Here is a 13,863-nt window from a genome sequence, read left to right as displayed (position 1 = left end):
TGAAACAGGAAGTGAGAAAGAGTGTTGCTCTTCCAACTTCCTCCTTCAGTTCTATGCACTTTTCAAGGAGAAAACAAGGTAATCGTCCTTACCGCCTCATGCTGGAAGGGGCTCAGTGAGGGGGCTCAGAAGCTTTGTTGGCAGCAGGGTGAGTCCTCCATTTTACCGATGGGTGCCAGGTTGGCAACCCAGTTCTACAAGATGGAAGCAGCAGAGCAGACAAAACCAAGTGACTCCATCCACTTCCACATTAGCCAGTAAAGGAGGCAACATCCTAGAGGATGGAGCAGTGTGCTGGCCATGGGACCTTTTGACAGTTCAGCTGTAGGCAGAGCTAGGAATACCTTCAATGTAAGACAGTTGTTTTCAGACTTTTTACATGCAGGGAATCCTTTGCACATAGACTGCTTGCTGAAGAAGCCCTAAGAATCTGTCAGGGAACTACAGCATAATGCAAAAGATACTGCATTATTCTACTCTGGTGCATATACTTCATTCACATGGACCTGGCCAGGCTTATTGGGTCTCAACTCCACCCCACATCAGCTGAAAGTGAGCCCTAGAAAACACTCCACATGTCCTTGCAGGTTCACATGGCATGGGATGATGGTACGGGTGAGGCACCAGTTTTGTGGGGCAGGTTGTCTGCCATTACTATCTTTCTCATGGAAGAAGCCCCGATAAACCTCCAAGAAACATATTGAAAAGCTCAAAGAAATGTAAGACAGGTACTTCTACCACAGGAAGAAGCAGCATTCTTTGCTTAAAAAGACAGCAGCCCCTGGGGGTTTAGTCAGTGTTGAATGGAAAAGAGGAGTTCCAAGGGGCCATAGCCAGCTGCTTGTGATAACACCATTTTTGGGCAGTGGTGCCAGTAGTCAAGCAGTCACTGGCATGAAACATGTTAGCGTAAATAATAAGTTGGCTGTGCTATGAGCCCAGGGAGTAGGTTATTGATGGTCTGGCAATGCTGCTGTAATGACAGGCCACATTCCCCTTGCAGCAATCCCTGCAATTATAAATGCGATTGCTCAGTGCATTCTCTGCCTGCCATGCCAGCCCCCTTGTCAGTGTGCAAGCCACAAGTAATAGCCTCCCCCTACTGTACATCCGCTGCAGCCACCAGGAAATGGAGTTAATTCCCCAGTAAATGTAATTAGGAGAGAGAAGGCCAGACCTTTTATCCTTCCAGCCCCTGAATGAGGCAGCCTCCTCTTTGTAGGAGTGGCCGTTCATTTGGCCAGATAGGCGGCCTAAAAATAAAATTTTATTATTATATTATTATTATTGTATTCCTGCGAGTGTCCACCCACTTGTACACATCAGGCACAGCAAATGGGCCAGCAGACACCAGCTCCACCAGCAGGCTCAGGATCCAGCAAAGAGTCTGGCCAGACTGTTTTGTGCAAGTTTGGTATATAGGAAAACTTGTATCTCAGAATTTGTCTTTGTAAAGGGCCGCATGCACACACTCACAAGGGAACTCTGGTTTCAGGAACTCAGGAAGGGTGGGGAAGTACTAAATGAGGGGAAGGGACAACAACAGAGAGTGTGAATGCATCCCATCAAGCATCACCCACTAGTGTGACCAGGAAACACTGAGACAGAGTTCTGTTGAAAGCACTTGTGTGGACGAACTTGCACAAAAACACATATGGGAAAATCACATCTGTGAGACACACATGCATATTAGCACTCTGAGTTCCTCAGCCATTGCCAAAACCAAGAAGCTTAAGCACATAAGAAGAGCCTGATGAATCACATCAATGGCCCATCTAGTCCAGCATCCAGGTCTCAAAGTGGCCAACCAGAAACCTATGGGATGCTGACAAGCAAGACATGAGTGCAACAACGCTCTCCCCAGTTGCGATTCCTAGCAACTGGTATTCAGAAGCATATTGCCTCTGACAGTGGAAGTAGAACATAGCCATTGTGGCTGGTAGCCATTGATAGCTTTATCTTCTATCAAGTTGTCCAATCCTCTTTTAAAGCCATCCAAGCTGATGGCCATTATCTCTTGTGGGAGAAAATTCCATAGCTTAACTGTGTGATGTGTGAAGAAATATTTCCGCCCTGAATCTTCCAATGTTCAGCCTCATTGGATGGCTCTGAGTACTAGTATTATGAGGGAGGAAAAACTTCTCCTTACCCACTTTCTCCACTCTATGGATAATTTTGTGCATCTCTGTCATGCCTCTCCTTGCTTGCCTTTTTTCCTAAGGGAGGAACCCAAACTGTCTGTACACTGAACTACCTGCCTTCCTGTCCAGAAAGTGACTGACAAGACGGTGCCACAGAGCCCCACAATAGCCTCAGATGACAGTCGATCAAAGTGGCCTTTGTCCAGGGAGATGCGCTCTAGCCTTTATGAGGACAGATACGTTGGGGAAGAGCATCCAACAGGAGCTCTGCATAGCTACTTCTTCCTGCTGTGGTTGAAGCTGAGGGGGAAAGTCCTGCTTCTTTCTCTGCCCCCCCCATACACAGCTTGGTTGCCAAGAGCCTGCCACTGGCATCAGGGAGAATAAAGAAAGCTTCTGGGAAAACTAAGAAAAGAGAGCATTAATGGCACAGGAGTGAACATGTACCAGGATGCATTGCAGGCAGCTGCATTCCTGGGGTGGTATGAAGGATGGGGGTGATTCTACAGATCTGCCAGCTGGTGGGGAGCTGGGTGGTGCTGCCTGAGAGAGAAGAGAAAGAACACATATTGTGGAGAGCTATGGCTCTTATCTCCTTCCCCATTTTCTCCTCACAGCAACCTTGTGAGGTAGGCTAGGCTGAGAAAGAGACTGGCCCAATGTCACCCAATGAGCTTCATGTCTGAATGGGGATTGGAACCTGGGTCTCCAAGGTCCTAGTCCAACACTCTAACTACTGCACCATATTAATCAGTGTTTTCTGAGTGTTCAAAATTGTTCATTTGCATTATCTTGATGCACCTTTACAAGAGCCCTACAAGGTAGTTTAGTATTATATACCTGTTGTAAATGGAGGACTGAAGGTGGGGATAACACCTTTCAGCAAGCCATTGTGTAGTGGTTTTATGGCAAGATTTGAACCAGGGGGACTCTCTGGTTCACAGTCTTGGTTTCTCACCTGCTACATGAATTAGCAGGGCAAATCTATTGTACCAATAGACATGGTTCAATATCACACACACACACACACAGAGAGAGAGAGAGAGAGAGAGATTCAGTGAGAGAAATGGTTCTGAATACTTGAGGAGCAGGTGCTAGGAGTGAATTATTGCTGCTCCTCTGTGGTGCAGAATCCTGATCTCTCCTGCCTTGTGATCACATCAGTGCAGGAATCCACTCCTATCTCATCATCTTCCAGCAAGGTAGAGAGCCAGCTAGAGCCATAGTTGGCACAGTAGATAGAGGAGCATGACAGCATCCTCAGGTCAGGCTCCAGCACTTCATAAAGCACCCAAGAGATCAGCCAACATCCTGGACAAAGCTAAAAAGCAAAGGGGCCAAAACTCTTTTACCTGTTTGAGCTGATAAGCCGGCTTCAACCCCCTCACCCCCCAGGATGGGAATGTGGCCAAAGTCATCCATGCCTTCAAAACGTCTCAGATTAATGACTGAAGTGCCCTCTCTGTGGGACTCTCTTTGAGAAACTGTTTGGAAATGGCCACAGGGAACGTGTTATGCCAGTGCTGATGAGATTGCACTGGCTGGCAGTCTCCAGGTAAGATTCAAGATGCTAGTTTTAATCTTTAAAGACCTTGGTAGTGAGTGTCAGTCAAGATGCAATTTCTCACATACAACCCCCTCACTTATTAAGGTTAGTAGAAGCCTTGCTCCATGGACCTCCAGAACTGGATTTCAGATTGATGCTATATAGAATAGGGTTATATCTGTATCAGCCCCACAACTGTGGGATTCCCCCCTCCCCAGGGAGGCTCCTTGGGCTCTGATGCTCTGTAGCTTTAGGAAAGCAGTTAAAGTATCCCTATTTCAACAATCTCTCTAGTGGGCAGGATGTTTTTATTTATTGTATGATATGAGTCACTGAGTTGTGTTTATTGGTCATTTTAAATCAATTTTAAATCTTTAATTTGTTATATTATGTATTATTACAAACCATCTTGTTTCTTTTTGGGCAGAAAGGTAAGGCATAATATCTTATCATACATCTGTATCTAATATATAGCTACCAAATAGATTAGCACCATGAAAGGAGATGTCACCCAGAACCTTGGACAGCACTAGGATAGCAATACCAGCTCAGCACCAAGGACAGCATCCATTTCTTCACCTTAGGTTTGGAGACCCAGATATTGCCTCTGTGCAACTTCAGACAATGAAAGAGGTTTCCCCTACCATTCAGCACTGACGAAAGGAGCAGGTTCTGGAGAACAGATCTCATATGGAAGTCGTGCTTGGCACTGTATACAAACCTTTCTTGGCACTTTAGTGTGCTATATTCAGTATGCAAAAATCACTGATGTTATGATGGGTTAGCAATAGGACTATTAGCTGCAGCCCACCATTGACTTACCACTACCAAATGAGCATGAGTCCCTGTTGTAACTTTTTTATTTCCATTTAAAACAAATAAAGAACCTGGCTTCACTGAGGTTAAAACAGAAAAGGGAAGCAGAATCTATATATACATCCAAAACAACACAGTGCCATGCAGTATCATTAGCTATATGCTAAGGAAGTAAAGTCAAGAAGAAAGTGGGATTCAATTGAGCCTTGGCCTTGCCTTCACCTGAGCCTTTGTCTTTACTTTGGCTGATGGGAATAGTTGACGAGGGTGATGATGGACTGGGGTACAATCTAATGAATGAAAAACATACACAAGGCATAGGTGGCTATATTTATCCAAGGAGGGAAAAAATCCAAAAATTACAGTAGGGTAATAGCTTTATTAGGGCCAATTAAAATAGCCTAAAATAGTAATTCAAAAAGTGCACCCACCTATTCTTTCAGTAGCAGAGTGGGTGGAATAATACTGTTTCCAGGGTTGAATTACAGAGTGCATTACAATGCATTGCTCATGTACATCCTAAAATAGGTGCAAGGATATACAACCACATCTTGGCGGTGTTATTACCAACACACCCTGCTATCAGAGCATCAGTTTCTGTAGTCATTGTGTGGGTAGTGGCCAGAAGTCCAAGGCTGCCCGTGGTATTTGCCACTTCAATGCCTAGTCATGATGGACAAGGCCTGGATAGGTTCTAAACACTTCTGCTTTGGACAGAAGGCCACATTTTCACTGTCAGAAATGATCAAGGCCTTATGTTTCTCCAGATTCAGTCCACATTGTTGCAGTGTTTAGGAAGCAGGTGGCTAGGGTGGGAAAAAAGGAGGATTGATCCAATCTGGCAGCAACTACCTCATGTTCCCCCCCACACACTGTTAGCTTCCAAGCCTCCCACCCCCACCCATGATCTGGGGAGGCCTGGTGAATGGGAATGGTCAAGGAAGTAACTCCCTTGGCAGAGCAGAAGCTGTCCGGCATGCCCCAGCAAATATGGTGACAGTCAGTTCTGGTTCTGGCTCATTATTGGGAGATTAGTCCTTGATCCCAAGTGGCCTGGCCCAGGGGACAGGTATTCTGGGAAGCAGGAAAGGTTAATTTCAGGGAGATTAGGCTTGTGCCTCACTGGGACATGAAACTGAGGTAAATCTGTTCATCTGAATGAAAGAAACAGCTGCAGCACGCAACAGGGGAGCTGCTAAAAATAGCCTGGTATTTACTTGTCAGAGCCTGGACATGCTCCGGGGAAGACATCATGGCATGTTTGGAGTATGTCTATGTGAAACCTCTGCAGTCTGAGAATGGAGCAGGGCTGTGAATTGCTCTCAGAAAAGTCTCTCTCACTCTGCACCATTTGGGGCCTTCAAATCGTATGGCAGAAGGGGAATGACTCTTGTGTATTCTGAAATCCTACCCAGCCCAGACCCAAGATTTCTACACATTGTCCAGACTCCTAGCTGAGTTTGAGTGGGTATCATAGCGGGAGTGGGCTGACTGGAGTTGTAGTCCAAAACAGCTAGAGAACATCAGGTTGGGGAAGGCTGTTCTATGCCACCCAGACTATAGAGAGGTCTTCCCCAATGTGATGCATTCCAGATGATTTCGACCAATTCCCATCACCAGCCAGCATGGCCAGGGGCCAAGGATGATGGCAGTTGTAGCCTAAAACATCTGAAGGGCACCAGGTTGGGGAAGGTTGAAATAGAGTCCCACAGGCACACTAGTTGCAAAAGGAAAGGGCTGTAGCTTAGTGACAGAACAACTGCTTTGGTGCAGACAATCCGTTTTAGTCTCCGGCATCTCTAGGTAGGACTGGGAGAGGCCACGGTCTGAAATCGTGGAGAGCCACTGCCAGTCACTTTAGACCAGGAGTGAGGAACCTCCATCCCAGGGCCAATGCAGTTCTCCAGACCTCTCTGTATGGCCCTCAGAATTCTCCCCAGGCCACACACCTCGCCAGCCCTTCTTTGGCCTGCTACTGCTTATCCCGGCTGGAAACCATCCTTGAACTGTGACAATGCCTCTCGAATGGGGGAGAGCGGTGTTAGTGCATGTAGAAACCAGCCTACTGTATAAAGGTACAATTTATATTCACTGTTCTGCTCCCTTTTGTCTCTGGTTCCACCCACCACTGGCATGTGGCCCTCAGAATGTTGCCCAGATGGGAATGGGACCCTCTGGCTGAAAACGTTCCCCAACCCCTTGTGTAGACAATACAGAGTTAGATGCAGCAATGGTCTCACTCAGTATAAGGCAGCTTCCCTCCATGTTGCTGGGAAAGGCTCAAAGGGTCAGTTGTGGCACAGATGAAGGTGCATGGTACATTTCCTAACTGTGCCCCCAGCAGTGCCTGCTTGAAACAGCGTATATGTGGTGCCGCTATGCCCAGCACAGGAATTCACGGCTATCTGCCTAGGCATGAACTCCTGAAGCTTCCTCCCATGTAGGCCACTCTAAAAACCTTTGTGGGTGCAGCCCTTATAGCAAATGAATTGGGCCTTCCTCGGCTGCAATTTGACGGTCATGTGTAGCGTGCACCCTGCATGGGACCACAGACAGAAAAGGGTCATGTAAAAGTCCTGACTGTGACAGGTTCCCCAAGTACTCCCTGCAATCTGAGCAAACTGTCCAGCCCCACTCTGCCCCAAAATGATTCTTCTAAGAAAACAGCTGGAAAAACTCGTTGAGTCATGCCTCTCTCCCACCTTTCTCTCCCTAGTGCCTAGGGATGGCATAATCAATTGCATGGGGCTTGAGACAATGCTGATGGCATGGGGCAGCACTGAGAATGAGCAGAGGAAAGCTCCCACTGCTGCCACTGGGGCTGCTGCTGCTGTTTGGGCCATGCTGGTGCCATGAGGGCTACGTGGAAGGCAGGGCCTGTCAAGCTGATGAGCCTGCAATTGCCTGAATCATGGCTCACAATGAGACCTCTTAAGTGGTTCTTAATAAGATTGTGTTGGGATTTCAGGGGATTTGTGAATGCCATCCGGCTCTTTTCTGCTCATTTGCTGCATATTGGAGAAAGATGGGGGGGGGCAGGGAAACAATCTCTGGGTCAGCAATGGCTTAGGGGGCCTCTATCACTTAAACCACGCTTGTTAGGCAAAGTGGACCTGAATAAACACTAAGGAAAATTGTTGTGGAGAATTTCCATCTCCCTGGATATTCTGTGCCAGCCTGGAAAGTTGCTGTAATTTGACGAAAAGGTTCCCAAGGGAGACTCCAGCATGAAGCTACTGAGTTGGAATTAATTTGTTGATACTATCAGACTTGAGCTCAATAAAGACAGGGTGTGGCCAACTCATTAAAGAAAGTGATTGTCTTTCTTTAAGCATTTCTGCCCCCCCCACCAGCATGCAGGGCCCTGACAGGCTGTCCCTGAAGGAACTCAGCCCTCCACCAAAAAAGGTTCCCCAGCCCTGTAGTACTCTATTCATCTTGCTTCGCTTCCAGTTCAACAATGACTGGACTAAACCAACAGAGACTTGTGACTTCTTAAAAGCTAACAGATGTATTGCAACATAAGCGTTCACTTGGTTCAGCTTAAGCTTTATACAGAGCAATGTCACAGACTGCAGACTATATGTTTTTGCATTTCATTGCCATTTGCCCCCCTCACACACACACACACACACACCAGGCAAGGATGATGATGATTATCATGATCTCTTTGGTTTCATCATACTGTACAGAGAAAGCTGAAAATTGGCTGACTCCAGGTAGGACTGGACTGGTCAATTTAACTGTACAATGTTATAGGGAAAAGACCATGGGATCACTTTGTCAAACCCAGAAGAAAGAGAGTACTTTGATCATATGAAAGAAAGACCCCAAGTCCCTTCTCCTCAGGCTGGCACGCCAGAAGGTAACTGCTGTTTCTGTGAGTTAGGAACTGAGTGCAGGCTAAGGTCATGTTTAGATTTTGTTTTGCTATGCAACTCGTGGAATGGAGGAAAGAATGTAGCTGAGTGATAAAGAACATACTTTGCACATAGAAGATCCCAGATTCAGTTTCTGGTGTCTCCTTGGAGAGCATGGAAAGATTCCTATATAACCCTGGAGAGCCGCTGTCAGTCAGTGTTAACAGTACTGAGCTAGATGGACCAAGGGTCCATTTCCTCCTTACCACACCCAGCTGTTTCCATTATCCTTATATATTTGTTGTTGCTGCTGTTGATTATAATTTAACATGGGGAATGTCCTGTTGTCTGATTTAACAGTAGGGAACTGAGAAGGAAGTGGTCAGCTTTGGGAATCTTGTATCTAAACAGGTAGCAATCCCAGGTTCCTTAAAGGACACTGGGTTTTTAAGCTTTAGAGGAAGCATGCCACTGCCATTTTCTGGGGAATAAAGGCAGTGATAGTGAAACACTTAAAAGGAGCCTTCTTCTTGATTCAGGCATCTTGGGTAAGTGGAAGCTTTGCTTCTGAAGACATTAAGGAATAGTAATATGGGCCAGCCTAGAGCTGTGGCAGTGGAAAGGCTTGTAACAGTGGAAGGTGAGGATGGACTAGAGCCAACAAGAATGTTGTGCTGAATCATGTCTATCAACAGGACTATCCTGTTGGACTATCAACAGGAGAGGACATCATTTTTCAGGGCCATGTGGGCCCAGATAGCTGGTCTCACCAATTGGATCTCTGTTTCTTCAAGTCCAAGGCTGCCTAAAATTGACTAGCTTACCTAAGTTATCCAGCCATTAGCCAGACAACCTACCACATCCACACCTTCTCTGCATGTCAGATGGGGAGAATCCTCATGCCACATTGGACCTTCTTGTTCCTGGGACATCTGCTTTTATCTGCTTAGCTAGATGTGCAGACCAGGGGCACGAGCAATGTCCTTGGCAGACATTCTCTAGGAAGCTGCTCCAAAGAGACTTTAGGCATGTGCTCCCAAGAGATCCCCTTTGGCAATTTTATCCAGTGCGGCAGATTTCCTATGCCCCATGGAAATCACCCCTATGTTGACCCTTGTTATCAGAGCACCCCAACAGGTTGAACCATCTGCTTATATCTGCTCCCTGCTGTCGTTCCCCCCCCATTCAGATGCAGGCATTGGCACAGGTCTCCATCACAAAGGTCCTTCCATGTCCCCATCCTCCCCAGCACTAACCTTGTAATACCCATCAGCTCTGTGAAATGGTGCTGTCTGTGAGAAACAGAGCTATTCCTTCCTCCCTCCTTCCCATGTGCCAGCTTTATTCACTGGAAACATTCCCATCAGCATCCATTGATCACCAGCTTTATGGCTCATAATCCTTGCCCCATTGACTCAGGGCAAGCAGGCAGAGGAGGAGGAGGGGCAGGATATGGGACTCCTTTTCTCCAGGTTATTACACACTTGGAGCATGGGCCCTTTTCCCTCCTGCCACGGCAGCTGCTCTTAGATGCTAGTAGGGAAGGGAAGAGGGCCACTTTTCTAGTAGCCTAACAGGTGCCAGATTGTGTGGCAGGGGGCAGGAGGAGGGCTGACATGAAAATACACCTGCTTGCCATCTTAACTCCTGGCAATAAGTTGTATGATCATTCATTTCTTTCTACAGGCATGGGGAGTTCAGAGGAACACTTTCATGTGTCCCCCCCACTTTCCCCTTCTGATATGCATCCCATCAAGGTAGACTTGACAGCAACAGACTGGCTGTGCTCTTTTTTTATATATTTGGCAGTAGCACCAACAAGCCGGCAATGTTCTCTGCAGTTCAGGAAATGTTCCTGGACTAATGCTTTGAGACAGGCAGCACCTGCATGCGTGAAACTGGACATGGCATCAACAGGTTTGCAACGTGCTGGGGAGGTCCATCTGGGTCGGTGCTGAGCTGGCAACACTGGGCATGCTGGGCATCATTGGGGTCAGATGGCACCATTTCTTTTTTTGTCAGTGCTGGCTGACTCATGCCTGTGAGGCTGAACTCACCAGATTCCTTGTAGCCGAGCCCATAGGAAAACATTCCAGTTGGTGGTGCTATCCTTGAGTCGCAGCTTAAGGACTGATAGTCTTCAGCGAATGGTCCCTGCCTTAGATGCTGATCACTAAAAAACTGCTGATAACCCCTCACACACCCACACAAGCACACAGCCAGCCTTTCCTTTGCTTCTGAAGCGCTCGGATACAATGAGCACCAGCCTCCTGACACCTGTGTGCCACGCCGCACAGAAGCCTCACTTTGTTCTCATTATCTCAATGAGCGGAGCCGTCACACTGAATTAAGGCCCTTCCTGTGCATAGCTCCAAGCCACTGAGCACACAGCCGCCACCAGCCACAAGGGCTCCTCTGAGCTTCAGCTTATAGCAGGAGCCGCCTCCACTGCCCAGCAGTGAGTCTCGCCATATGGAGGAGTCTGGAAACAGCCTACATGCTGCCTCCCTCATTCTCTGTGTGCCCAAAGTGGGAAAGTCAGTAGGGCCTTTTGTCCTTTAGCATTCACAGAGATAGTTAGCTCCTGTTGGGCTGGGGGTGGGGGTGGCGGGGAACAGAAGGATCCTGTATGAATGCATCAAAAAGTGTGGGATGAACGAATGATTAGTGGGAAGACATGTAAACATTCCTCAAGCAAATCAGGATGAATGATCATTGTTATATAGCCTCCCCACAAACAAATCAGAACTAGCACTCAGTAAAGACTTGTCAGTGATAAAAACAGTTGTAGCGTAGCTATTGGTGTAGCAATGAAGTGTAAAAACAGTAAATGTATTTACAAGCTCAAAAGCTGCATAGAGATGTACATCGTTGGAGCGGTCAACTTACTGTGGAAGCACATTTAACATATTGTGTAATACAGAAGTAAATTTCCCTGACTAGGACTGATCTCAAGGGAAACCAATTCTGCCACTTTTCAGCAACATCTGGCTGTGCACTGAACTGATTGGCTGGCCCCTATGATGTCACAAATCCCACTCCTCTCATCCCTAAAATGGCTTTGTAACTCTTTTAAAAATGGATTTCCCCTTAAAACAAACAACAAAACAGCAAATAAAAATGTAATTGAATAAATGTTGGTGCTGTGCTTAAAAAAACCCAAAGTAGACAGTGCACCTGAAGATTGGGAGGAAGAGCAAGACAGATAACTGAGACATTCATTTGATTAGCTGCTAAGAACATTTATTGACTATGTCATAAAGGTAAGGGGAAGCCAGATTTGCTCCACTGAAGACTAAAGAAGTGGTGAGTCCTTTTTAAAGGCATATCTATACGCATCAAACCCCAGGGCCAAAAATGAAGGGGTGTGCATAGAAATGGCCAAGTAGGCCATGCCACAATCCATACCTGTGGTGCCTAACTGACTGGCAGGAAGCTTGTGCAGCAGGGTGTGTGTGTGCTGGCGGAGCTTTGCACCATTAATAGCGTTTGTAGCTTTGCAAGCAGAGATAATGAAAAGGCTGTTGTGCAGCATGCACCGGCTGCCTGCTGGGCCAGATCAAGTCCTTGTCTCCTCCCCACCCTTCAGGCACTTGATTTCCCTTTATTTGGGGGAAGGGAGTCTCATCCAGATGGGAAGGAAGAAGTCAGGGGTAGCAGGAGGCAAAACCCTGCCATTTATCCAAAGAAGCAGAAACATCCAAGACAGAAAACAGGTGGCAATATGGAGCTCTCTGGGCTGAAACTGGCAGGAGAGGCGGGGAAGACAAGGAGATCCATCACACAGGACTACTTCCTTGGGCTTTTTGCTCCCCCTTTGTTTGGAAGGGCTGGCTTTGCCTAGCATCCAGGAACTATCCAGACTGGGTCAGCCATCATAATATTGTTTAAACTAAATTGCCCTTTGCCTGCTACTTTGGCTACCAAGCTCTGCACATACCCCTCCTCCCTGAACCCAACATCTTCTGTGTTTACTGATGTGCATCCCAGCTCTGGCCAGAGAGATCTTGCCATCCCATATGCTGCCCTCCACAGCAGCAGGCAGCATCCTGCTCCTCCCCTAAAGGCATTTTTATCTGAGCCCTTTGACCGGTGAGTTGTCAGAGTGCTCCAGCCAGAAAGAGGGAAACCCTCAAGGTGCCATACCAGCAAACAGCAGAGAGTTGAGAATGAGCAGTTGTTATTGCAGCCCAACGCGTTTCGGGTGCTGGCACAACCCTTTGTCAAGGGCAATCTTGGGCGGATAACAAGCTGGTTTCTCATCAATATAACCAATATGTTATATAAGCAACATGTTATATTGATGAGAAACCAGCTTGTTATCTGCACAATATAACAGCATGTTATACTGATGAGAAACACAGTGAGATGAGCAAAACTAATGCAGGCTCTGTCTAAGCACAGGATCAGTGACACTGATGAGATGTAGAAATGTGATGCTGTATAGCCTTGTCTGAGTGAAATCCTACATAACAATGTCTGCATAGCCAGTGGGCGAAAGGGAGATGGAGATGGGGTGATCTGTGTGATGACCCCCTAGCACTGGAGGAATGCTAGAAAGACACTTCCTCGGTGTGTCAAAGACTCCAGAGCACACAAACAGGGACAGACAGAAGAACTGGAATTACTTGGTCCCAATTTGTTAGAGTAATGCTTGCCCAGGTGACACCAAAGAGGATGAGGGTTGTTGGTTTTTTTACAAGAGCTTGGCTTGAATATGGCATTTCAGTCATTTGAACTGTTTGATGGCGAAGCGGCATTTCCCTTTAATACAGTAGTGGGGAACCTGTGGCCTTTCAGATGTTATTGGACTCCAATTCCCATCATCCCCAGCCAGCATGGCCAATGGTCAGGGATGAGAGGAGGAGGAGTCCAACAACTTCTGAAGGGCCACAGATTCCTCGGCCCTGATTTAACAGAAGAAACATGATCTCAGTTATTTGCTTCACCCTATCCCTAGCCTAGTTAGGAACTCACACTACCCGTTCCATGGGGCATTCCCACTTCTGCAAGTAGAGCAGTGATGCGGTTGTGGACTCACTGTTTCGAAGTCACTGGCATTGCACGAATTGTTGCCAAACTTGCATTGCATCAGCATCTCGTGCATCTGGTGCCCGGCGCGATCTTGGAGCTCCTTGAAGTTAAAAGGAAAGTTCCTTTCCCCCTTGCTCCGGATTAGCTTTTTGCTCAATGTCTCCAGAACTTCTGCATCTGCACGTTCGGGTGCAACAATCCTGTCATCACCATCCAGGAAGCCCAGGAACTCTCCAGCCCAATAGAGGTCATGGCCAGAGAGTTGGGAGAACCGAAGTGGGTTGACATTGCAGATGGTTACTGCTGGGAAAGTCATGTTGCGGAGGGTCTCTTCTTCCACCGTGGTGGCATGGGGATACTGAAAGTAGAACTCCACTCTGTCTGCACAGACATGGATGAGAAAGCCAAGAGAGCTCAGGAAGGCCATGATCCACAGAACATTGCGGGCTTTGCAGGGGCCATGACG

At 47.1% G+C, this 13,863-nt stretch overlaps 1 protein-coding gene across 1 annotated transcript in view; it reads right to left on the bottom strand.

Annotated features, from left to right (window-relative positions):
• The window catches only part of ASIC4 (acid sensing ion channel subunit family member 4), a 252,688-nt gene extending 239,071 nt beyond the window's left edge, over positions 1-13,617 (bottom strand). The window contains exon 1 of the mRNA XM_061609408.1: positions 13,405-13,617. Within this exon, the coding sequence (XP_061465392.1) occupies positions 13,405-13,470 (66 nt within the window). The 5' untranslated portion in view covers positions 13,471-13,617. The remainder of the gene's footprint in view (positions 1-13,404) is intronic.
• Positions 13,618-13,863: the final 246 nt, after the last annotated feature.

Source organism: Rhineura floridana, chromosome 2, assembly GCF_030035675.1.
Source record: "Rhineura floridana isolate rRhiFlo1 chromosome 2, rRhiFlo1.hap2, whole genome shotgun sequence".
Lineage (NCBI taxonomy): Eukaryota > Metazoa > Chordata > Lepidosauria > Squamata > Rhineuridae > Rhineura > Rhineura floridana.
Note: the sequence above shows the minus strand (reverse complement) of the source record. Positions and strands in the feature narration are given on the sequence as shown.